The sequence below is a fragment of the Dasypus novemcinctus genome, chromosome 4 (genome assembly GCF_030445035.2).
Source record: "Dasypus novemcinctus isolate mDasNov1 chromosome 4, mDasNov1.1.hap2, whole genome shotgun sequence".
Classification (NCBI taxonomy): Eukaryota; Metazoa; Chordata; class Mammalia; order Cingulata; family Dasypodidae; genus Dasypus; species Dasypus novemcinctus.
Genome location: NC_080676.1, coordinates 39,185,169 through 39,212,472, shown reverse-complemented (window position 1 = coordinate 39,212,472; position 27,304 = coordinate 39,185,169). Strand labels below are relative to the sequence as shown.

The 27,304-nt window shown below is 36.5% G+C and overlaps 1 protein-coding gene across 2 annotated transcripts in view; it reads right to left on the bottom strand.

Moving 5' to 3' along the window:
• SERPINI1 (serpin family I member 1) overlaps nt 1-27,304 on the bottom strand; it is an 85,986-nt gene that overhangs the window by 21,136 nt on the left and 37,546 nt on the right. For both annotated transcript variants that reach the window (XM_004447941.3, XM_058295241.2), the window contains exons 2-5: nt 5,023-5,290; nt 3,780-4,010; nt 1,679-1,873; nt 29-233 (exon numbers count right to left, since the gene is read on the bottom strand). In XM_004447941.3, coding sequence (XP_004447998.2) covers nt 29-233; nt 1,679-1,873; nt 3,780-4,010; nt 5,023-5,272 — 881 coding nt within the window. In that variant the 5' untranslated portion in view covers nt 5,273-5,290. The remainder of the gene's footprint in view (nt 1-28; nt 234-1,678; nt 1,874-3,779; nt 4,011-5,022; nt 5,291-27,304) is intronic.

Below are 27,304 nucleotides of genomic sequence, written 5' to 3'. Positions count from 1 at the left end.
CAAAGGGAGTCACATGGAAGCATCTCACCTGGGCAGGTACACTTCCACTTTTTGCTTCTTCACAGAGTTTGCCCATTCTTCAATCAGCTGTGCTTTGACAAGTGGTTCCAGAGTGGCCAGTGGAACTTCCTGTCTGGACAGTACGAGCATCATACTGATCTCATCTCCCTCGTATGGTATTTCTAAGACTTGGTAGATACCACCGGCTTCATTTGAGCCATCACTAAATTCCCCTGAAAAGGAAAGAAAATTCTAAAAAGCCCATATCAAAGGTTATTAAAAATAATAAAAGACTTAAATTTGCTATAACTTTTCACCAAAGCAGTGTATAGAATATGTGTAATTCAGGCTTCTGAGGGCTATTGGAAAATAGGCTCTGAAATTCAGTGAATTCTGAGCCTTCAAGACTTATTTTATTTTATAATCCTTACAATTAGTTAACAGTTGCCATAAAATGTTCTCTAGACTTAGTTTTAACTTTAAAACGAGATAACTCAAATAAGCCCGTATTTAGAGAATAGCATTAGAAACAATGAAAAGTCTAGACTAAAAAAATAAAATTCTGGCTCCAAGTTGGCTAGCAATCACATATAACAATAACTACCTGATTTCTAAGAAGGGAAAAATTTACCATGTAACACCTGGTACTCTATCATTACCACAACTACAAGTTTTTAGGCCAAGGTAGCACAGCCAAAAGGAAATCTAAGCATTATATGATAGTTATCTGGTATATTTGTGATGATTAAGACTTCCAAATTAGGTAATTGGCTTTGCACTCTATGAACTTAGCCAAATTGACTAGGTTTTTATAAACAAAGTCTTAAAAAATGATACAGTTGCTACTTTAAAATTTCACCCATTTTCAAAACAAATGTAATGCTTTTGTTATGAATATTTTCCTATAACTGATCTATGACCTTTAAAAATTCACACTAAGCATTTTGGTTTGCATATAAATAGGCATTTTCCTTTCTTATTTTGTTAATTTGACTTACTGTGATTACAGTGTTTTAATTTTGCAATCTACTTTTAAATAAAATAAAGTATTAGTTTTAACATACTTAATTGGCTTGAAAATTACATTTCTGCTATGACAATAAACTATTACAATTCAATATAGTGTACAGGGAGAATTAAAATTCTGAAAAGTCTGATAAAACATCTTTGAAAATAAGGTAAAAAATAATTAATTGCATCCCAACTTAGAGATTTTCAATAAATGAAACTATAAATGAAAAATTTTGTCTGGCCATATATACACGAGCCTGAAAGTAAAATGTTAAAGGAAAGAAAAGTCCATGTGTGAGAGAAGAATGCTTGTAATTAAAAAAGTGGCAAGACCAAAGTAAGCTCTTGAACCAATCTACATCAAAGTTGATAACTCTTTGGAGTAACTCAGAATGTTATTACACAGTGTCAGGTATTTTCACATGATAAAGCCTCTCTGGCAGGTATGGGCAACTTTATAAATTAAAAAAAAACATACTGGAAAACTATCAATGCATCTAATATTCACTCAGGATCTAATTAGAAGCCTTTGAAAAAGGAGCCAAGGAAACTGAACTGTAGCCCAAACTAGGTTGACAAGCAGTTTGAGTAATGACTATTTCGTGTTCTTTCTTAGAAATTTGTTAATACACTGTAAAAAGAGAAAAAAACAGCCAATATGTCTTACCATAATAAAATTCCCCTTGTTGATACATCATTGGAATCTGGACTTCACTTTCATCATCTTTAGTGAAGGAAAAGGTCCTAGTATTTTCAGGTCGAAATTGTGACTTCCAGTTCCCTTTGAAGTAGACAGCATTGATGAGTGCCAGATGAGTGGCAGCATCAAAGTCTCTTGGGGATACCAAATTTTTCAGCAGATCTTTCAAAAAAAAAATAAGCAGATGAAATTTACATTAAATTGGAAGGTGAAGTGGGGAACAAAAGGTTAGCAAACTACCATCTGGATAGGGTGATCCAGAGAAAATACATACCTCTGCCAAATTTTCAATCAAAATAAACAGTATCTTACTTTCAAAGGATAAATAATTACAGATTAAGGACATCCAAAAGGCCCATACTACTTAGAATAAGTTGCTAGTAGCAATTTGACACTTCTGCACAAACTATACAACCATATACAACAGAACCTCAGCTTCATTATTTTCTATTTGTGATGCATGTAAAAGTCAACACAATTAAGCACTCAAAAAATGTTTCTTGTTATCATTAAAATTCTTCCAATTTGAACTCTTTCCCAACCTATATTAGAAATCTTTCCACCAAACATAATTGCTTTTGAGTCGGTGAAAATAGATGAGTGAAAGCCAATTTAAATCACGAGGCTTTATTCTATATCATTTGAAATGCTCTTTCCAAATGAATTTTGAAAGAGATTGGATCTCTGTTGTATGCTAGTAGTATCAAAAACAGTTTGGAAGGAAAAAGCTTTTAATAATTCAATACATTTTGGTAGATTATTACCCTGACATTCTTTAAATGTAAAAAAAAAAATCCATATTTTATCCCACATTTTAATCTCAATAGTTGAAAAATGTAGAACCAAAATCTGCTTGGTATTCTTTCATTTTATTAATTAATTCTAGCACTTTTCAAGGTAGAAGGTGGCTTAGAATTGGGAGATTTTATAGTACTTCTGGTCAGGAATTTTTTCCCCAATATAAAATTTATTACATTTAACATGATTTTGGGAGCTTGGCAATATGACTCCACTTCATGAATAGCTATACTAATCTACTTTTAATTTGGCCTCATTTTTTAGATTGTAATTTCAATTATTTTGCTGGTACAGCTGGAAAATAAAATTGTGAAATATGAGACACCTGGAAACCTGAAATATATTTAAAAAGATGAATTAGAAATAAAATTTAAAATAAAAGCAACTCATCCTATACCCTCTCCATATCTTAGGGCTTAAAATGGGCTGCTCTTTTTTAAAGGAGTCCTGTATACTTTCTTTTTAACCAATCAGATTCTGTGGATTAAAAACTAATGAACTTCTTTAAATTCTAATTTATAGCTCATTTGATTTTTTTTTTTTTAAAGATTTATTTATTTATTTAATTTCCCCCCCTCCCCTGGTTGTCTGTTCTTGGTGTCTATTTGCTGCGTCTTGTTTCTTTGTCCGCTTCTGTTGTCGTCAGCGGCACGGGAAGTGTGGGCGGCGCCATTCCTGGGCAGGCTGCTCTTTCTTTTCACGCTGGGCGGCTTTCCTCACGGGCGCACTCCTTGCGCGTGGGGCTCCCCCACGCGGGGGACACCCTTGCGTGGCACGGCACTCCTTGCGAGCATCAGCGCTGCGCATGGCCAGCTCCACACGGGTCGAGGAGGCCCGGGGTTTGAACCGCGGACCTCCCATATGGTAGACGGACGCCCTAACCACTGGGCAAAAGTCCGTTTCCTCATTTGATTTTAATCCTATGGTTGAAAGAAGCACCAACTGCTATTCTAACAAATATTTAATTCATAAACTCAAGCAAAATTTCACACTCTAGTTAAGATTACTATGTAAAAGAAATTTACCAGGTGGAGGATACAATTTTATACATTAATTTTTTGGTGCCAAAATGCTACACCTAATAAAAAATTTAACTTTTCTCAAATGTTTGTTCATAAACAATGCCTCTAAAATAAATCATAATTCATAAAAAAATAATTGTTAGATATCCAATTAATGTTCAAAATGCAAAAGGAGTACGGGGTCAAATAATTTCAGAAGCAAAAGATAGTTAAAACTAAGTTATAAAGAAAAGAACCAAATGACATACTATTTGTGTTATTCTCCACCCATTTATTGATGTGGTTGGCCACAGCTATATTTTTACTGAAGTCCACACGATTTACTTCTGCATTAAAATATTTTTTCATCATTTTCAAAAATTCATCATTGACATGAACTCCATTTTGCACAAAGAGGGAACTGGCAATTTTCATCACATACTGGCTTTCCTCAGCGGTTACCATGTTAGAAAAGTCCTTCAGGAAAGAGAATTCTTCACCTGGAAGATGCCAAAGGATATGTTTATTAGTGAAACAAACATGGGAAAAGATCAAGGAGAGTCAGGGAGCATTAAACACAATGTAAAACCATATTTCAAGAGAGACAAATACAACAGGGATCCAAGGGAACAGTCTACCTTCCTTCCCACACAAATATGGTAGAGATTCCAGTGTCTGTACGACTCCTTGATGTTCAAACGAACTTTTTGCTGCTTAATATTATCAACTGATAATTTAAATTTTAATCATTAGTTATCTCATCCAGAATCCACAAAGTAGAGATTTTTTGGTGGTGTTTTTTTTTAAAGTACTTAAGCTACTTTCACTTAGTCTTATTTTATAATTACTCAGTAACAATAACAAAGATTAATCACCTAGTTTAAAAATCAAGAGAGTCCTATTAGAATTCGCTTTAGTTCTCAACAGTTTTACAAGTCCATTCACATGTATAATAGAGGCATTAAAATACAAATAATACATTATGTCATAGTGATTACAAAATTCCTTTGGGCTAGAAATTTTCCCCAAATGAATAATTTTCATAATAATACATTTCAAAAAATGTTATTGGGTGCTGTTTGAACAAAAAGGATATACTTTATTCTAAGCAAAAATTTCTGATACTCCTGGAGAACCAAGTTCTTTTTCTTATAACATTCATCACAATTGTAGTTTTACCATTTTTGTGTGCTAATTGATTATTATGCCTCTCCCTCTACACTGTAAACTCCAGGAGGGCAGGAACCATGTTTCCTTTTCTTTGTCCAAGTACAAGTCATTTAAACTTTTAAAAAAATATGAGGTAATTTCCTTAGGTTCACTGAGCCAGGGATGGACACTTTCCTTTGGTTTCCTAATCCCTTCTCCCAGCCATATTGTCAAACTCCCATCTCAATGCGATCACTTTCTTACCCTGTGAAAATACTGGTACATCTGACATTAGACACTGACAAACCTGAGCTTAAAATTAAAGTCAAACTATCATGAGAAATCAAACCTAAGCACACTTACCATTCTTCAGGCTGTCATATCCCATTGAATGATGGATTTCTTTCAGAGTAGACCCTTGGGCCCCAAGTTCCATCATTCCCACTGCAAGAGCAATGGTTAATGGAGAGAAGAGAATATTTTCATCTTCCCCAGTGGTTCGAAGATGGTTATACATATTCACTGACAACCTGGCAATGGTTTCATCAGGGATACTGTCCCCTAAAGTCATACTTTGCAGAAGCAGCAAAGAGAAGAGTCCAAGGAAAGCCATAATGGGATAGTTTCAAGTCTACAAAACAATAATTTACATATTAATTATCTCAAAGAAATAAAATAATAGATAAATATATTAAGAATTATTTCTTCACGAAGTTTCAGAACAAATCAAGGGCTTTTATATCCACACAGTATTAACATATTTGTAACAGAGGTCCCATTAAAGGATGGTCCATCCATTTAAAAAAGTCAACTAGTAGTCAAATTAACAAATAACATTGCTCAGTTCTGCAGACACTCCCAGGAAAAAGGCCCCCACCTTCATTGGCTTAAGAGCATATACAGACATACATAAACAAGTAACTATGAGTCATGTTTGCTGAGGTTAATTTATCAATCTTCCATAACTTTACCACATATATTTTGGTCATGATTTCAAACCAACTTATCTGCCTCTACTAAAGTATTTAGGTTGAGGACAACTATAATGAAGACCAAAAGATATCTGCGGGGCTTAAGGTGATCAAGCCAAGTTAGGCATTTGAAAAATGCTGCTTTACTCACTTCAATTTCTAAAACTAATGCATCTTGCAGTTATGATGCCGACTGGTTGAATAGATGATACATACATCTGCTGCAAGTTTCAATTTATTCACCCCAGGCTACAGAAATCAGAGAAAGTGGTGACCCAGAGCAGGAGCAGATTCAGCACATCCCCAGGTGGTATTCCCTTAGGCATTGGTTCCCGCTGAGGCTGCTGCTCCCACTGACACTCCCTGGGTGGGGAGGAGCCTCCTGCCAGAGTTGAGAATGAAGTTGACTTTTTGCCACAACATTGTCCTTTCATACTCAGGCTTATGTGGCTATTCCAACTTACACCAACAAACTGGAGATTCTATTTAAAGTACCTGGCTGGTCTGGATCTTGAGCCAAATTGAATGGCAGCAAAGTCATATTTTCTCGTAGGAGAAGAGAGCAACATCAGTGCCTAGATATTTCTGAATAATATTTCTGTTCCTTGGCCGGTCAGTATTCCAGAAGCCCTGTTTCCCCACAAACACCCGTACTGGCAGACACTGGTGACAGGGTTCCCTCTTTTCCTTATATTCTGGCACTATATCACTGCAGTCACCAGGAAAGCTAAACTGTCTTTTCAGTCAACTATGTAACTTTCTTGTTCTCAATTGAAAAAAAAATCTCATCAATAAAACAACTAGTAAAGTGATATTGAGCAAATGCATTTGGAAAATCGCATTTTAATTAGTGATAAGCATGAACAGTGCACATCACTCAATCAACAGAGTGTACATATTTAACTTGAAGAGCAGTGCTTTTCCAAGCAAGTTTTGAGTCATAAAGTCCTACTCAGTCCTGTAATATTTGTAATACCAATTTCAGGGAACTGAGTGATTACTTTACAAGTCTTTCACACTTTAGGGTTAGAAGTAATTTATGCCTGAGAAATTCCAAGTCTCCCTCCCAGGCCCCCACTTTTGTATTAAAGATTTAAATAATTCTCACTTGTTTAAGAAAGTCTGGCTCAGCCTGAATATAAATATGTACTATCTTATTTAAACGTGGCAATAACTCTATAAGTAGGTGATGTACTATAAGAAAGTTATTAAGAATTTTGAATTCATAAGTTTTCTAATCAATAGTCTCTGCTGTTTTAGCCTAGAATTGTAAATGATTAACTTGTCCTTTGGAATGTTCTAACACTGCTATGCAGGCTATCCCGTCACCCAGTATCCAAAAACAAATGTTTAAAAGGAGCAAGTCACCAGATACAATGGTTACACATCCAGTTTGTATCCCCTGTAAAATTAAAAGCTGAAAAGCTTTATGTTCCTATTCAGTGTACCATGAATAAAATAGAACAAAGACCCCTCGAGACACTGTCTCTCCTGTGGAGGGCTGGCCACCCCCCACCAGATGGACTTGGTTACTTCTGATGAGGTCATTCCTCAGGAGTTGCAAGACTCACTGGAGGTCTGAGGTTTGGAACCCCTTAAAAGGGATGGTCCCCAAGCTGCCAGTTGAAAACTCACCCATGAGGCGGGGGACACTCTGCCTGGGACTGTTTTTCCAATCGGGACTCTGATCAGCTGCAAAAGGGACGTCCCAGCCTCGTCAGAGATCAGATGTTATGTTTTCCCCCATTTGGTAAGTGGTTGTATATACTTTTATTCCTATCTATGTCTTTAATTAATGACTCTTCTTTTCTGCGATTGCTCAATTGTTACAGCTATTTGATATAACCTGAAACTCATTTGATTGAATAAAATTGCCTTTGTGTAGCATTTAGTTTCTGCCTCTTTCTTAGCAGAACAGTAGGGACTTTATTGGTCCCATTTTATAAATGAAAAGCAGTTTAGAGAAGTGAGGAACTTGCCCAAGGTTACATAATACATGCTAGAGCCAGGACTGGGGTCACACTCACAGGGCCTCTCCAGTCCTCACCTCTCAAACTCTCCATTTCCCCTGCTGTGCATAGGTGCTATTTCTGGCTATTCTTGCACAATTATTTATTTGTTTAGTAAGCAGTTTTATGTGATATATTCACATATCATATGACCGATCCAAAGTATATCACCAATGGCTTTAAGTATAATCACAGTGTTGTACATTCATGATCTCAAAAATTTCAGAACAATTTCATTACTCCAAAAAGAAAGACTCCACACCCCCTAGCATTCATTCCCCAGCCTGATACAACCATGAATCTAATTTCATCTTTATAAATTGATCTGTACTTACACTCTACCCAAATGAAATCATACAAAATCCAGCAGTCTGTGTCTGGGCTCGTCCACTCAGTACAATGTTTCCTTTTGGTCTGATATTAACATTTTGTAGTATTAGCCTATATTTGTTCAGCTTCATAGAAAAACACTCTTATATATGCAATTTTACCCATATTAATATTTCAGATGCTATATTTATATTTCATTAAATATATTTAGTCTGTAATAGCACAACTATACAGTATTTGTCCTTTGGGTCTGGCTTCCTTCACTCAACCTGATGTCCTCCAGGTTCATCCATGTGGTCATATGTTTCACGACTTCATTTCTTCTTACAGCTGCATAATATTACATTGTGTATATACACAACAATTTGTTTATCGATTCATCAGTTGATGGATACCTGGGTTGTTTCCAACTTTTGGCTATCATGAATAATGCTGCTATGAACATCAGAGTGCAGACAGATGTCTATTTGTGTCTCTGCTCTCAGTTCTTCTGCGTATATACCTAGCAATGGTATTGCCGGGTCCCACAGCAAGTCTACATTCAACTTCCCTAGGAACTGCCAAACAGTCCTCCACATCCCCACCAATCTACATTCCCACCAAAATGAATAAGCATTCCTATCTCTCTACATCCTCTTCAACATGCAGTTTTCCAACTTTTTAATAGCAGCCAGTCTAAAAGTTATGAAATGATATCTCATTATATTTTTGATTTGCATCTCCTTAATTGCTAGTGATTTTGAACATTTTTTCATTTGTTGCTTTGCCATTTGTATTTTTTCTTTGGGCCATTGTCTTTTCAAGTCTTTTGCTGTTTTTTAATCAGGTAGTTTATCTTTTTATTGTTGAGTGGTATGATCTCCTTATATATCATGGATATTAAACCCTTATCAGATATGTTTTTGCCAAATATTTTCTCCCACTGAGTTAGCTGCCTTTTCACCCTTTTGACAAAGTTCTCTGAGGTGCAGAAGTTTGAATTTTGAGGAGGTCCCATTTATCTATTTTGTTATTGTTGTTGCTCATCCTTTGGGTGTAAGGTTTAAGAAACTAATGCCCATCACAAAACCTTGAAGATTTTTCCTACCTTTTTTCCTAGGAGTTTTATGGTTGTTGTATTTTATATTTTATATGTTTTTATATTTAGGGCCTTGACACATTTTGAATTAACTTTTGTATAAGTGTAAGATACTGGTCCTCATTCTTTCTTTTGGATATGGCTATCCAGTTCTCCCAGCACCATTTTTTGAATAGACTGTTTTGGCCAAGCTGTGTGGGCTTAACTGCATTGTCAAAAGTAGCTTCACTTTAGATGTAAGGGTCAATTTCTGAGATCTCGATTAGGTTCCATTGGTCAATCTGTCTGTCCTATGCCAGCACCATTCTGTTTTTACCACTACTCTAGCTAAGTAATATGCTTTTAAGTCATGAAATGAGAGTCCTCCAAATTCATACTTCTTTTTTAAGACATTTTTGGCTATTCGGGGCCTCCTTAACCTTCCAAATAAATTTGCATATTGGCTTTTTGACTTCTGCAAAAAAAGGCTGTTGGGACTTTCATTGGGATTGTGTTGAATCTGTAAATCAATTTGGGTAGAACTAGCATCTTAATTGGAAGATAATAGTCTTCCAATCCATGAACAAAGAACAGAATGTTCTTTCCATTTATTAAAGTCTTCTTTGGTTTCTTTCAGCAATGTTTTGTAGTTTTCTGAATATAGGTCCTTTATCTCCCTGGTTAAGTTTATTTCTAAATATTTGATTCTTTTAGTTGCTATTATCAATGGAATTTTTTTTTCTGATTTCCTCCTCAGAATGCCTATCACTAGTGTCTAGAAACGCTATTGATTTTTGCATATTAATCTTGTATCCCGCCACTTTGCTGAATTCAACTATTAATTCTAGTAGCTTTGTTGTGGATTTTTTAGGATTTTCTAGATATAGGATCATGTCATCAGTGAAAGTGATACTTCTTCCTTTCCTATTTTGGTGCCTTTTATTTCTTTGTCTAGGTTAATTGCTCTAGCTAGAATTTTTAGCACAATATTGAATAATAATGGTGACAATGGCATCCTTGCCATGTTCCTGATCTCAGTGGGAAAGCTTTCAGTCTTTCACTTCGAGCACAAGGCTAGCTGTATGTTTTCCATAGATGCGCTTTTCCATATTGAGAAATCTTCATTCTATTCCTATCTTTTGGAGTGTTTTTTATCAAGAAAGTGTGCTATATTTTGTCAAATGCCCTTTCTGTATCAATAGAGATCATCATATGATTTTTCTTCTTCAATTTATCAAAGTGGTTTATTACACTAGTCAATTTTCTTGTGTTGAACCACCCTTCCATATCTGGGATAAAACCCACTTGATCATAGTGTATAATTCTCTTAACGTGCTTTAGGATTCAGTTTGCAAGTCTGTTGTTGAGGATTTCTGCATCTATATTCATTAGAGATAATGGTCTGTTATTTTATTTTTTTGTAGTATCTTTATCTGGCTTTGGTATTAGCATGATGTTAGTTTAGCTTCATAGAATTCATAGAATGAGTTTGGCAGCATTCTTTCTTCAAATTTTTGGAAGAGCTTGACAAGATCAGTATTAGGTCGTCTTTTAATGATGGATAACATTCACCTGTGAAGCCATTTGGTCCTGGGCTTTTCATCTTTGGAGATTTTTTGATGACTATTTGAATCTCTTCACTTGCTGAGGTCTTCTATTTCTTCTAAGATCAGTGGTTCGTGTGTTTCTAGACATTTGTCCATCTTGTCTACATTGTCTAGTTTTTTGACATATAGTTGATCAGAGTATCCTCTCAGGATCTTTCTTATTTCTGCAGGGTCAGTGGCAATGCCCCCTCTCATTTCTGATTTTATTTGCACCTTCTCTCTTTTTTTCTTTGTCAGTCTAGCTAAGGGTTTGTCAATTTTGTTGATTTTCTCAAAGAACCAGTTTTTGGTTTTGTTGATTCTATTGTTTTTTTGTTCTCAATTTCATCTATTTTTTAATTTTCACAATTTCTTTCCTTTGGCTTGGTTTGAGAGGAGTTTGCTGTTCATTTCCTCCAGGTGTGCAGTTAGGTCTTCAATTTTAGCTCTTTCTTCTTTTTTAATGTAAGTATAGAGAGTTATAAATTTCCCTCTTAGCACTGCCTTTGCAGTGTCCCTTAGGTTTTGATATGTTGTGTTTTCATTTTCATTCATCTCAAGATATTTGCTGAATTCTCTTGCAAGTTTTTCTTTGACTGATTATTTAGGAGTGTGTTGTTTAATCTCTATATATTTATGAATTTTCCCATTTTCTCTCCATTATTGATTTCTAGCTCCATTCTCTTATGATCAAAAAAGTGTTTTGAATAATTTCAATCTTATTGAATTTATTGAGACTTTTCTTGTGACCCAACATATGGTCTATCTTGGAGAAGGGTCCACGGGCACTTGAAAAGAATGTGTACCTTGCTTGTTAGGAGTATAATGCTCTATAGATGTCTGTTAGGTCTAGTTCCTTTATCATATTATTCAAGCTTTCAGATTTTTTATTTATTTATCCTCTGTCCAGACTTTCTGTCTAATACTGAGAGTGGTGTATTGAAATCTCCAACTATTATTGTAGATACATCTATTTCTCCCTTCAGTTTGCCAGTGTGTGCCTCATGTATCTTGGGGCACTGAGGTTTAAGTGCATAAATATTTAGTAGTTATTTCTTCTTGCTGAACTGTCTCTTTCATTAATATATAATGATCATCTTCATCCCTTATAACAGTTTTGGACTTAAAATCTATTTTCATCAGACATTAAGTATTGCTACCCCAGCTCTTTTTGGTTACTATTTGCATGGAATATCCTTTTCTAATCTTTCACTTTCAACCTGGTTGTGTACTTACATCTGAGGTGAGTCTCTTACAGACAATATATAGATGGCTCATTTTTTAAAATCCATTCTATTAGTCTATGTCTTTTGATTGGAGAATTCAAGCCATTAATATTCAATGTTATTACTTTAAAGGTATTACTTATTCCATCCATTCTGACATTTGGCTTTTTGTTGTCATATGGTACTAATATCTACCTTTTTAATGCTGTGTATTGCTAATTGTTCTTGGGATAGTTAATCTCTGATTTCTGCAAGCACTGCAAATTCAAGGTGGCACAAACAAAACTTATCTTTCAAATCCACTCTTTTTCTTAAAACATTAAGCCTTTGATTCTTCTCCATCTCTTTTTCCCTCATGTTCAATAAATTGTCAATACTTACTCCATTCTGTCTTTCCAGCTTATTTTCCATTCATCATCACACTGGCATTCCCATGACGACAACTGCAGTTCTCCTTCTCAGTGTTTTCTTGATGGTTTCTCAAGGACCACTGCCAACAGCTCCCAGGCATTCTCCAAACTCCTGGCTACTGCTTTCTTCAATCATATATATATATATATATATATATATATCCACCAGATGAATTGCCTTGATTTCCCATTCTGACCAAGTGGTGCAGGTTGAATTGTGTGCCCACACAAGATAAATTGAAGTCCTAATCCTCAATATCTGTGAATGTGCCCTTATTTGGAAATATAATCAAGTGAAGATGGACCGTATTCTAATGTCCTTGTAAGATGAGAGAAATTTGGACAGAGACAAGCAGGGAGAATGCCATGACAGTGGAGGCATTGATTGGAGTGATGCATCTATAAGCCAAGGAATTCCAAGGATTGCTAACAAACACCAGACAAAAGGAAGAGGCAAGGAAGGATCCTCCCCAAGAGCTACTGAGAGCACAGCCCTGCTGGCAACTTGACTTCAGACTTCTTGTCTTCAGAATTGTGAGAATAAATTTCTGTAACTTGAAGCTATCAAGTTTGTGGTACTTTATAATGGCAGCCCTAGGAAACTAATAGACCAATTTATTCCCATATTTAACAAACCCCAGGGGCTCCCTAATGCCTAATAGAATGAAGTCTAAACTCCATAGCCTGGAACACAGCATTCTGCACTGTGATTCAATGTTCCACTACTTTTTTTTTTCACGTGTCCTGTAATTCTTGCCAGACTCCCCTTGGCAATACACATGTCAGAACTTCCCTCTCCTGTTGTTGTATTAATTAGTTCTTCTTCTGGAAATATCACAGTGAAGACCCGAATGTTTAACTTCTAACCATTCCTCAAAGTTCTGCTCCAATTCCACCCCCTCCGAGAAGACCCTCCTTGTTCTCCATTTTAAAGAGTGACTTCCTCCTCTTCTCAAGTCCTGTCACACTTTATCTTTACTCTCTCATACTTCGATTACAGATAATTCCATAAATGTATCATCTCTTTTCCTAGGCTTGTTGAAGGCACAAGTGGAAGTCTACACATCTGTGTACAATTTAAGAATACAGAAGAATAAGCACCCAAAGTGTTACACAAACTCAGTAGACTGAATTATGTACCTCAATTTAGGAATGTTCTTAATCATAATCCACCCTCCCTTGATTATGAACCCCTTGCAAACAGGATTTCTTGAAGACGTTATTTTGTTAAGATGTGGCCCAACCGAATGAGTTGCATCTTACTCTGGATTACTGAAGGCCTCCTAAAGACAAAGAAACCTACAACCAGAGGCAGAGAAGGACACAGGGAGAAGCTCGAAGTCAGCAGCACCCAAAAGAGAAAGGAGAGGCCATCACCATCACGTGACATGAGTCAGGGCTATTAAGCCAATGAACCATAAGGATTGTGGGCAGCTAGTACCAGAATTTTATGAACTTTCAGGAGAAAGCACTACCTCACTGATACCTCAATTTTTTTACTTCTACTAGCCTCAAAACCACAAAACAACAAATTCCTGTTATTTAAGCCACCCCATTCGGTGGTATTTGTCACAGCAGCTTGGCAAACTAAGGCAACAGAGTAGGTGCCAAATAAATATTTCTTGAATTAATACAATGTGAAGAAGTAAAATTTCACAACACTGCATTAAAAGGAACAGTTTCCACTTGTTCTTGTGGCTGAATTAATCTGTGCCCATAGGTAGTAGCTCATTTTCATTTTCTTTTCCTTTTGATAAAGTGTTTCCTCATTGAGTCTGAGACCATCTTTCCAGCCTGACAAAGTGGCAGTGTCACCAATGTTGGAACAATGCACGGGCTGGACATGTGATGCATTAGCAGACAAGTACATGATCTTAAAAAATCACAAGAGGTGATACTCAAACGTTACTGTATTAATATTAGTCTAAGAAATGGCAGGGTCCCATCATTTACCATAGTAGCCGATATATTCTAAAATGAGCTACTCTCACATGGAGCATTACTTTACAGATTATTTTGCCTTTACACAAAAACAACACAGTTTTGGTACTAGAATAGTAATAGATATTACTGTTGCCCCAGAAAAGGCCAAAATAGTTGAGATGTGAATAAACTACCATTAATTCTTAACATTTCTCCTCCCTGTTGCCAGTGGGAGGTTGAATTGTATGCTTGAGTGAGTGTGTGTGTTGTGTTTGTGAACTATTTTAGAAAGCACTTGATTAAAACTGGAAACTAAATCTTCTTGTACTTGAGGTATGAGAAGGTACAAAACAAAAAGCCAGAATAAAAAAAAAAATTAAATAAACTTTCTATTAGTCCTATATAGGGAGATAGATTATTCACAAATGCATCTTTTTGTATTTTTTTGATAACCTAATTACTTGAAAGTAAAAAAACAAAACTTTAATTGTGAGTTGAGAAAAGATGTGAGGTGCTTGCTCTATAGCAGCTGAGAAAAATGGCTAAAGAGGTCCTTTCTCCAGCAAACTACTACCCTAAACCCTATCATATGAAAACTATGGAACAATGCTTAATGCAAACAAAAGTGAACAGAAGTTCTCAAGCCTGTCGATTCCCAGACTTTTACATGTAAAGGACCAGTAAACTTTTAAATTGGAGTAGTCAACATAAGATTGTTAAATTTTTATTTTGCTAAGTAAGTACAGGAAGATGGGGGCAAAAAAAAAATTCAAATACATTGCCCCCTACAATTACAAAAGAATGAACACATTAACATGAAAATAGAACTCATGGAAGATTTACTATATTATTTTTTATCATTTCACCATAGATTGGTGATACCTTTATCATGACCAGGCACTGGGTGTTTAGAAACCATTGCTCTAGTTTTGATTACCACTAGCTCACTGTGAAATTTAGAACAGATTGAAGTCTCCAGGCTTTCATTTTCTGATTTACTAGGAAAACGGGTTAAGCTAGATCAGTGGCAATGAAGCTGGGAAATTTTCCAAGAATTTATTAAAGAAAGGGAGTCAATCTATCTTTTGAAATAATCTACACTGACTTGGCAAATTTCCATAATTCTATGCTGCATAGTGTTCCTCCAGCATTCCCTCTCCCAATTTTTCTGAAATTGGGGATAAAATCTTATAGCCCATGCTAAAAGAAAGCTGCTAGTCATCAGGAAGAGAGGTAAGTTGCGGTATAGTTGTCATTTCCTAGGCAGGTTTCATAGCCTGGTCAAGTATGAACTTTTGTTTATCATTGTTCCCTCAGTTACATTTTTGCCACTAGTGTTGTCTCACACAGTTGAGTTGTTTACACTTGGATCCTGAATTATTCTCTATGTCAGCACTATAAAGAAAAGAAAAGGTACTTTGCATGCAGAAGAGAACAGAAAGGGTACCAAAAGTTGTAAATCAGCTGTTAGTGATCAAATATTCATCACTTGAAAAACAAACCAACTTATTTTCTTGTAATACAAGAAAATGCTTTATAAAGAACCCAAGAATAGAAGACACATGCAAGTAGTTAAATCTTTTGTCTTTTGTCCAAAGAACCATCTGTTGGATGCTAAGCACTGCAATTAAAGGCAGAAGAATTTAATTCTGCCAAATCTTGTAGAATACATCAAAGTGCTTTCAAAACTAGCAAAGGTAAGTGACCCATACATGCTTTTTGAGGGACTATTGCTCAAGTGTTGAACTGCCAAACACTTCTGAATAACTTTCAAAATTAGTTGTGTAACCTCCAGAGGTATATATTTAGAGTGCATAAGGTGGGCAGGAGTGTGAGCGTGGACTACCCAAATAACATATGAGAAATATAAAGAACACCTACTGCAGTATTCTTTGAAATGTCTTCAAATTACATTTTCAATCACAAAGGAGCTAAAAAGTTTTCCATTATGAAAAGTATCATGTCATATGTATGACAAATGATAGCAAAGAATGATTTATAAAAATGTTAAGGCTTAGACTTACATTTTTGGTTACTGAAGGAATATTAAATGGTATGAATAAATATACTCCATTGTGCTATTTTTTAACAAGTGTACACTTTTTCCTTTGTAAATTTTCTATCTTCCAAAAAAAGGTGTTAGTGAATTAAGATAGTCTGTTAAAACCAAGGAGTCAGAAGTAAGGAAATCAGGTAATAAAAAGAGGCTTACTTCTGTAATTGCAACATGTATGAAATTGTGGTACAAATTATTTAATCTTTTCTTCTCCCCCTTTATCCCTCTTCCTCCTCCTCCTTCTTCTATTTCTCTCTTTAGCTATGTAGTCCATTGTGACCCTTTCCATACTCTCTTAACTTGCAATATTCAATTGGATACAAGTTTTATGTTCTTTTTCCTGTTCTATTTAAACAAGCAAGAAGGAAAGCTCATCGGGTATCCCTCAAACAAGGTGAACTTAAGGAAATGGCCAGGTAAATCAAATGGGGCATAACCAGAGAGAGTGTAACCTATAAAGATCTAATTTACCAGGAAAAATAATGAAAGATTTTTAAATGAACCAAAATGACCACTGGGCATCTTCAGTGGAAAACTATACATTGTTTATAACATAACCTTCTAGGTTATCTGACTCTACAGCTTTTTGTGATCTTTTTTGAACAATTTTACAACTCTCTAAATTGTAGAAAACTGATGGTAATGCAAATGACTCTTGTCCATAAAAATGCATATTGTATCTGGTAGAATGCAATTGATTATTACCCTGTGGCTATTGACTTGTTTTGCATTTACTAAGTAAATATATTTGAATATTCCTGATGGACTTATATGTTTGTCTGATCTTGAGATTCTCTTATGAATTGGTTGTAATATCTCATTGGTTCTTTCATTAATTAGTAAGTTCTTTGACAAGTGCCCCCCACCAAAGTCATGGTCAGGTCCCAATTCCTGGTCCTGTGAGTATGAACCCATCTGTAAACAGGACCTTTGGAGAGGTGTCTAAATGGAATAAATATGGGCCTTAATCCAATACGGTTGAACTATAATACTTAAAAGCAAAGGAAATTAGACACAGAAGAGGGAAGCCATGGAAGAAGTAAGCTGGAAGTCAATGGTACCCAGAAGAAATGATGCCACCATGTTCACTGTCATGTGACAGAAAAGCCAAGGAACCCCTAAGATTGCTGGCAAGACAGAATATATTCACCCTGGGAGGAAACATGGCCTCTGAAATCAAGAGCCAATATATTCCTGTTGTTAAGCCTACCCATTATATGGTATTTGGTTTACCAGCCAGGAAACTAAAACAAGTATTCATTTTATACAGGCATGAGAGTCATGATTATAACCTTTTAAAATATAATTATCCTTTAACAAATATAGTATAGTAATTGGTTTTTTAAATACTAAAAGTTAGAAATTTTTCTTTCAAAAATATTTATGCTCATGGGATAATTCAGTGGTAAGAGTAGGAAAGAACTGGAATATATTAGCACTTTCTTACTCACTGAATATTCCTTAATTATCAGTTGAATTAGTACTGTACAGTGGTTCTCCAAAACAATCTGGTAGAACTCTGTTGCTTGAATTTACTGATTACACAGCAACTAATGCTGAGCTGGCTCATCTATCACTCTAAATTTCTAGGGTAGTTTGCATGCATCCAAGAATCACTTCATGACTGGGCAATCATGGGAATGCTGATGAACCCAGAGAACATGCGGTGCCAAAACTCCCCAGAATTTCTAAAATGTTTTGGTTTATATTTAATTTAAATATAATTTCTCAGCATCAACAGAAGGATAATTGGGATGAGAGGGAATTATCTTAGAGAACTCTCTTCCTTTGGCAGTGCCTGAGGCTTCCCCAGAGCTCTTGGCCTTTCCTAGTAGCCAACCTGGGACGCAACATCACCTGCCTAGTAGGAGACAGGAGTTCTAAATCTCCAAGAATATTTTACAATAATACCTTGGGAAGTCATTTTGACTCATTAAATAGATGTTAAATAAAAAACTCTGCTAAGTCCTTTTCCCATCTTAGGCCATAAGACATTTCTAAAATTAAAAGCTAAAATATTTGATTAATTTGTGTTCTTTACAAAGTTAGAATAATGCTGCCCAAAGTGATGTCAGAAATACATGTCTATGCTATCCAATATGGTAGCCACTAGTCACATGTGGCTATGGAGCCCTTGTAATACGGCTAGTACGACTGAGGAATTGAACTTTTAATTTAATTTGATTTAATTTAAACAGCTATACGTGACTAGTGGCTACATATTAGACTGTGCAGAGCTAGAAGTAGACTAAGCATGTATTTTCATAAGATTGTTTTTTGGCCAAGCAACCCATAATACAAGTGTTTAAAACAAAAGCAGAGAAAAATTAGTATCACAAACCCTATACAACATCTCCTTATCTCAGGTATTTTTATTTAAAACCATAATCCCTATTTCAGAGGATCTAAAATGATAAAGAGGTTCCATTTGAAATTTCAAAGGCTTTTGGACAATGATGTGGTTACTGGGGAAAATGAAGTTGACGCCTCCACCCCCTCAACCCCCCCAAAATCCAGTAAGCCAGCAGAATCCAGCCCTCCTGAAAATCTGATCTGGGCTTTCCATAAAATGGTAATGACTAATTCTCTTCGGCGAGAATTTGTACTTACCAATAAATGACTTCCTTTGGATTTTGTCAGGAGAACAGAACAAGTGACACATAAACCCTAAGGTAAAATTCAGTCAGCAGTTGGAAAGAGACCAGTAAAAAGTCATCATCAATCAAGATCATATGTGGCCCAAGGCCATTTCTGAAATAAGCCAGACATTAATAGTCTTAGCTTACCAATCAATGTTTTAAGAAATCTAAAAGAAACCCCTACTGATCGCTCCCTTCCTCAGACAGTGGGCCTGGCTGTTTACAGGCTGTGGAATATTTCTGCTAGAAACTCCTTGTCCAGCCCCTCATTTGTTAGGTGAGGAAACTGAGCAGTTTGTACTGAACAATGTTGTGTGCACCAAAGATGTTTAATGAGATATTATAGATGCTAAAAGAATACCTGAATATCAATGTAATGCCTTAGAATTTCATTCATCATTCACATACTCATTCATTCATTCTATTATATAAATACTTATCCATGCCAAATAAGTATCAGGCTCTGTGCTAGGTGTTGAGGATACAGAAGAGAACAGGATGATACAACAGACCTACCTTCATAGTATTTACCTCATATATTAGGTCTACATTGTTCAAAGACACATCCGGCATTAAAAAAACATATATATATATATATATATATATATATATATATATATATATATATACATATAAAAGATACCTAAGAGTACATAAATATTACATAAAAAAATATAGGGATTCCCATATGCCCCTCCAACATTTTCCCACATAAACAACATTCATTAGTGAGGTACATTCACTGCAATTTGATAAATGCATTTTGGGGCATTGCCACTAAGCTGGATTATAGTTTATATCATAGTTTACACTCTCTCCCATACAATTTTGTGGGTTATGGCAAGATATATAATGGCTTGTGTCTGTCATTACAATGTCATTCAGGACTATTTCCAAGTCCCGAAAATACCCCTGTATTACACCTGTTTTTCCCTCTCCTTGCCCTCAGAGCCTCCAGTAATTTCTTCCATTACTAGAATGACAAATAAGTCTATAGCAGAATACCAGTAAGTTCACTCTAGTCTATAGTTCATTCCCCAATCCTGAGGATTCTGGGATGGTGATGTCATGTATATAAGCGACATTTTCTCCTATTTATTCCCCAATGCCTTACTTTTTTTCTTTTTTTTTTCAAAGAAGTTTTAGGTCACAGTAAAGTCACATACAGAATACAGGGGACTCCCATATACCCAACATCCTCCCCCGTTTCTCCTTTCCCATATTAATATCTTTTTTGTATGTGGATGGTACATTTGTTACAACTGATATACAAATAGTGAAACACAGATACTAACCATGACCAATTATGGTTTACATTTTAGACTGCACATTTTTATAAATTTTGATGATATTTAACATGGCTTGTGTCTATCACTGTGAGAGCATGTAGAACACTTCCATTACCCACTAAATACCCCCTGTTCCGTCTATTCTATTCCTCCCTTCAGGGCCCACAGCGACCACCAGCTTCACTCCTTGGATGACAAGATTCATTGTTACTTGCAACAACACTGAAGGCTTGACACTGGTTCGGTTTGTCCTCCCCTATTAGGAACTGCCCGTGCTCTTGAAAGACTCCTGCCCTTCTGTTTGTGAACATATCAGGCCTCCTCATTATGGGAGGCCAACTCCTTCCTGCTCATTATGTGGGTCTCCACCCACTGATACAACACATTATGGCAAAACGATCACTCGCACACTCCCTGGAAGCCTGCTCCAGGTGCACCCTGTCCTGAATGCCCCCATCTAACACCCTAAATCAGTAACCCTTCCTTGATATATTGCCATAAGAGCATTCCCAACTTTGTAATTTCAACCACATAATCGCCAATCCCCAGTGTTCATCTGCTCCCTCCCCCAACCTTCCCCCAGTTCCATGGACCCTCCAACCCACCCTCCCCACTCTACTCCCCTATCAAACCTGCACTGCCCAACCGATTATCACTGCAGTTATCATATCCCTTCACTGCCCAACTACATACTTCCACCTTATCATAGATTTTACCCTTATGGGCATTGGCTCACAACCTTCTTCTCCTTTTCTATTTCCCATAAACGTATCTTCCTGACTCTAGCTCTCTGAGTCTACTCAATTTGCTTATTAATTCATATCAGTGAGGTCATGTAATATTTGTCCTTCAATGCCTGGCTTGCTTCACTCAACAAGGTTCTCAAGGTTCATTCATGTTATCCCATGTTTATCCCATGTTAGCACTGTATTCCTTCTTGCAGCCAAGTAATATTCCATTTTATTCCATACATGTTGATGGGTATTGGGGTTGATTCCAACTTTTGGCAATAGAGAATAATGCTGCTATGAACACTGGTGTACATACATCTGTCTGGGTCCTTGGTTTTCAGTTCTTCTGGGTATATACCCAGCAGTGGAATTGTTGGATCATATGGCAATTCTATAGTTAGTTTTTGAGGAACTGTCAAACTGTCCTTCCTCCACAATGGCTGGACCATTCTACATTCCCACCAGCAGTGGATGAGGATTCCCATTTCTCCACATCCTCTCCAACACTTGTAGTCCTCTTTTTAATAGCCCCCAGTCTAATGGGTATAAGATAGTATCTCACTGTAGTTTTGATTTGAATTTCCCTAATAGCTAGTGATGTTGAGCACGTCTTCATGTGCTTTTTAGCCATTTGTATTTCTTCCTTGGAGAAGTATCTTTTCAAGTCACTTGCCCATTTTTTAAATGGGTTGTTTGCCTTTTTATTTTCAAGGTATAGGATTTCTTTATATATGCTGGGTATTAGGCTCCTATCAGATACATGGTTGAGACATCCAGTATTTTATTCAGAGCTTTAAAAAGATTGTTTTTTCTAATTTTTAATATTAACATGTTGCTTGCATAGTAACATTTTTAAAAAATGGCTATATCCCTGAAAATCTGAAAATAAAGTAATATGGTTTAGTTCTAATTGTTTTACCAAAGGAGGGAGATATAGTATATACTCAACCCCCCCAATCACTGAGGTTAAAGTACACTTTAGCATATCCTGAAGAGCTGAGGAGTGCGGTGAAATTTTCAGAGGTTATTTAGTACAGAAACCTGAAGAAAAAATTCTCACAGAAAGACTTTTAGAGCTATCAGAGTTAGTTTTGAATGACTCAATGATGCATAGTCAGCACTGCAAATATACTACTGTACTATAGTGATATCCCAATAGAGTACAACCATATAACAGGCTGTTGGCCCACATACCAGAGTATCCCATATTGTTATATTTATGAAGAGCTTCTGCCTTTTCTTTTTTGAAAGAAAATAAGTGTCTCTCCCTACAATAATGCCAGCCCTCACAACGTTTGTTGTTTTATTCCTTTAGCTTTGATCTCTTGTCTTAATTTATAGATCATGTGTAAGTGAGCGTTTGAGACCATCCCTAAATTTTCCTATGGGGTGAAATTCATGAGTTCACTTTGTCCCAGAGTCTGTTGAAGCCACACAAAGTACTTCCTTATCATGACTAATAAATACAATGTTCCTGAGTTCTGAGTATACTTTTGGTAAAACGGTTTATTTAGGTTAATGGGATTCTGACACCAAGGTAAATAAGCAAGGAAATTTATATTAGGTTGAATCTTGTGAAACTGTCATTTTTATGAGTCAAAGTAGTCAAATTTTATTAGCGCCTTCATATGCTTCCACTTACTATTTACTGAGCATTTACTTTGTGCCAGGTGAACAATAAGAACTTTCATATATTGTTTTGCGACTTATATAGTAACTCTACAGTCATATAGTTGTTTTGATGTGTTGAGAAGTCACAATATCTCATTAAAAATTTCATACAAATTTAGAAATCAGGAAAAATTCTTCATTATGATTTCCTCTAAAAACTCTTCTGTTCACCTTCTGCTAGAAATACTAGAAACTGACAGAAGGAACTCTCTGATTGATATAGCATAACCTAAATTAAATGGCATTTCCTTTTTAGAAAATCACAAAACACTCCTAGCTCACAGCTACTTTACCCTGAAGAAATTAAATTACATATGTTACAGACTGTGGGAAAAGTGAAAGAAAGAAAGAATGTGTCAGAAAATAACTTCACTGCTTAGTTTTTTAATGCTCCCATAAACTTGAAGTAAAAGATTCCCTGAAATAGTGGCTAATGTTATATTAATGCTACTTGTTAACTCTATTTAAAAACCTACCACACACACTGAAATAGGGGGATTTCTAAAAGAAGTGTTGGTTTCCTCTTCCTGTTCATCACTGTGAATGGCTAAGGCAAACTAATTTTTTTTTGCAGTGTGGAAAACAAGTTATACATAAGCGGATATAAAAAAGCTTTATGAAAATATTCTAGTTACACTCCCCTTTCATTTTCAGAACAACATTTAAAATGCAGTAACAGCTTTAGGAAGTGTATAGAAAGATCAAGGAAGTCAGGAAATCAGCCCAAGGTAATGCGGGGTAGGAAATAAGTTGGGGGGAAGTACATCTCTTCAGCAAGGTGTGGGGACACAGGCCCGGGTTCCCCTTAAGTCTTCAGCACGTAGCCACCCGTGTGACCTAGACGTACCTTAAAGGTTAACAACCCTTCCCAGAGGGCAAAGGATGTATAGACAGTATCATAAACCATAATCTTCTCAGAGCAGTAAAACTTCATTCCCGCGATAACATCACCAGACCCCACATGTGCCATCATACGCTATGGAATGTCTTTGTTCTGAAACTCCCTGTACCACCCCTCATTTTCCCATCTCTTTGCAGAGCGCTATCTTCATTCTCCACACCACCACCAACAGAGATTCTTTCCTGTCTGTAAGTTCAAATAAAGCTCATGACCAACCGGTTGCCAGGCGCGTTCTTTGGTCTCACGGCCGCCCCAACTCATGCCCTTCAGGAGTTGGGTTGGAGCCCAAGGTAAAGTTAAAACATTCCAAATATTACTAGTAATTAACCACTCTTATCGTCAGAGATTCAGAAAGAAATGGATTTAATTATTCTCTTCTGAATCTCTTCCAAGTTTAATAGTCCTCATAGATAGGAAATTGTCCCATATCAAGTTATGAACCTGGCAGTGTAATGCTTTTTTCATCATTGGACAAGTAAAATAGAAGGGATATTTTATGGGGCCTATATTGTGATCACTGGCACTCACTGCCCCTGGCTGATTGTATTCCTTCTTGGTTAGCCACTGAAGGATCTCAGAAAAGTCATGGTGAAATAAATGCAGGCACAGATGTCAGTCTTTTTTAGTTTTTAACTTTTTGTTTGCTTCTAATAGTTCTTAAGCATTATTAAAAGGTAAAGCTAGTGTGCCATAAAAAGTTCACAGAATATTTTTATGGCTCCAAGATATGCGTCAAAGCCTATGATGCAGAAGAGAATTGTCTATACACAAATTAGAATAAAATGAAACAATTCTCTCGCTTAATTTAAAAAAGTACACACAATTGTCCCTGTAAGGGAATGACTGAATGATGGGCATCAGGTTATCATGAGCTTCACAGACTTTATGCTGTAATAGACCTACAGATAAATATTTAATTATAGTTTTAGAATTCCAGTGAGGAAAACAATGAGAATCAAAGCTTGTCTCTATATACCAGTGTGAGACAGCCTGCATAAATAGGATAGAAATTTGCTGTCATAGTCTTCCACTGCTAGCAACACTTGTACAGTTTCCATGTGGGTGGTTGGGCGATAGAACACCTAGGAAATTCAGAGATATGAAAGGAATATCTAAATTTTAAAATGAAAAGAGAAATTCTTCCCATAAAATATATCCACTAAATGCTATTTTCACCCCATGAACCAATTAATAAATGAAATCTTAGAATTACACTAATAATATAATCTAGACATAACACAAAATTATTGAGGCTCTTCCTAAAAAGCCTGAAGGTAGGTGGAAGTATTCTATTTTAGAGATTAAGAAACTGAGAATTAGGAAGTTTAAGATACTTTACCACTTTACTGAAAAGTGGAAAGGGCACTTTTGTCTAAAGACCTCAGTTCCCATGCTATTTTTATTATGCTCTGCTGCTCCCATTGTATGAAACTTAGAGGTGCTTTGGTTCACTTCTTACTGAATGCAGGACTTTCCTCTACAAGACTGACTGCTTAAATTCTCTGTGTGTGTGTGGGTGGCAAAGAGAGAGAGAGAGAGAGACCAAGCATTCCATCTCACATTCATATTGGCTTACTTGCTGATGAGGTATTCCTTTGTATTTTGATGATATTTCACTCCCTCTCACATGTCACTCATACATATGACAACCACTGCTACTACAAGCTTTTAAAAAAAAGTATATTAATTGATCTTTTTTTTCCCGTTTTTATTTCTTTCCCTTTCCCCTCCCCCCCCAGTTATCTGCTCTCTGTGTCCATTCGCTGTGCATTCCTCTGTGACTGCTCCTATCTTATCAGCGGCACCAGGAGTCTGTGTTTCTTTTTATTGTGTCATCTTGTTGTGTCAGCTCTCCGTGTGTGCAGCACCATTCTTGGGCAGGCTGCACTTTCTTTTGCGCTGGGCGGCTCTCTTTACGGGGCGCACTCCTTGCCTGTGGGCTCCCCTATATGGGGGACACCTCTGCGGGGCACGGCACTCCTTGCGTGCATCAGCACTGTGCATGGGCCAGCTGCACACGGGTCAAGGAGGCCCAGGGTTTGAACCGCAGACCTCCCATGTGGTAGGCGGACGCCCTATCCACTGGGCCAAGTCTGCTTCCCTTAATTGATAACTTATCATTTCATTCACTACAGTATGCAAACTTTTATCAACTAAAAAAGTTAAATAGGGAAAATATTTACAGGGTACAACATTCAAAAGGTATGAAAAGGAACAGTGAAGAATCTCTTTCCCAGTTCCCTTCTCATAGCCAGCCATTTTCCCTCCCTGGAATCACCTAATGTTATTTATAGACAAAGGGATAATTTCTGTACTCTAAAGGATCTCTATGAATCAATACGAACAACAAAAACCCAACCAAAAAATTAGGCAAAGGCGGCGGACTTGGCCCAGTGGTTAGGGCATCTGCCTACCACATGGGAGGTCCATGGTTCAAACCCCGGGCCTCCTTGACCCATGTGGAGCTGGCCCATGCGCAGTGCTGATGCATGCAAGGAGTGCCGTGCCACGCAGGGGTGTCCCCACGTAGGGGATCCCCACGCACAAGGAGTGTGCCCTGTAAGGAGAGCCACCCAGCGCGAAAGAAAGTGCAGCCTGCCCAGGAATGGTGCCACACACACGGAGAGCTGATGCAACAAGATGACATAACAAAAAGAAACACAGATTCCCATGCCGCTGACAACAACAGAAGCAGACAAAGAAGACACAGCAAATGGACACAGAGAACAGACAACCAGGGTGGGGGGGGAGGGGAGAGAAATAAATAAATAAATAAATAAATCTTTTTAAAAAATTGGGCAAAGGGTATGAATAGAAACTTCACTGCAAAGTAATTAAAAATGGCTTTTTTTTTTTGTTTGTTTTTTTTGGAGGTACTAGGAATTGAATCTGGGACCTTGTACATGGGAAGCAGGCACTCACCCCTTAGCTACACTGGCTCTGCTACAAATGGCTTTTAAACACATAAAATACATAAAGGTGAAATGCATAAAAATGAAAAAAGCAAACTTTTTCATAATATAAAATAAAACCACATCAAGGGAGCATTTAGTCACTTATCAGGTTGATAAAGTTAAAAAAAGTATAAAAACCATGTAGTATATGTATTTCCCCTTTGCCTATAGACATAATATTTTATACATACAAACACATACTAGTTTGCATTCTCTTTTTTTTTTCACTTAACAATGTATCTTGGAGATGATTTCCTATCATTATATAGAGAGTTTCCTCATTTTAAAAATCAGTTTCATAGCATTTCACTGTATGGGTATGCAATAATATATTTAATTAGCCTCCTACCAATAGAAATTTAAGTTATTTCTAATATTTTTACAAATAACCTGCAATGAGTGATTTCAGGAATACATCATCTCACAGGTGTGCAATTATCTCTGCAGGGTAAAATCATAGAAGTTAATTTGCTGGTCAGAAGACACAGGTACTTGTAATTTTAATAAGTATTTCCAAATTGCCCTCCTTAGAAGATATATTATTAAAAATCCTAGGAATACACTCAAAAAGAAATAAAGAAGATCTATATGAAAGCAAAATTAAAGTGCTGGCAAAGAATATATATAAAAAATAACAGAATGTTTCGCCTCCCATGAAGTATTATTCATGAGTATTATCATTTAAGAAAAGGGACAGATGGAAGGAAGACGGAGGCTGAGTAAGGCATTCCAATGCCTTGTCCTACCAGGCAATTAGTAATCTAAACAGAGGTATATAAAGTACCTGTTTGGGGGGCCCAGACCAGAAGAGCATGCAGAGAAGATTCATGAGTAGAGTACTCCATGCTGCGGAGGTACCTATCCTCCACTGGAGGCACAAGCCATTCTGTGG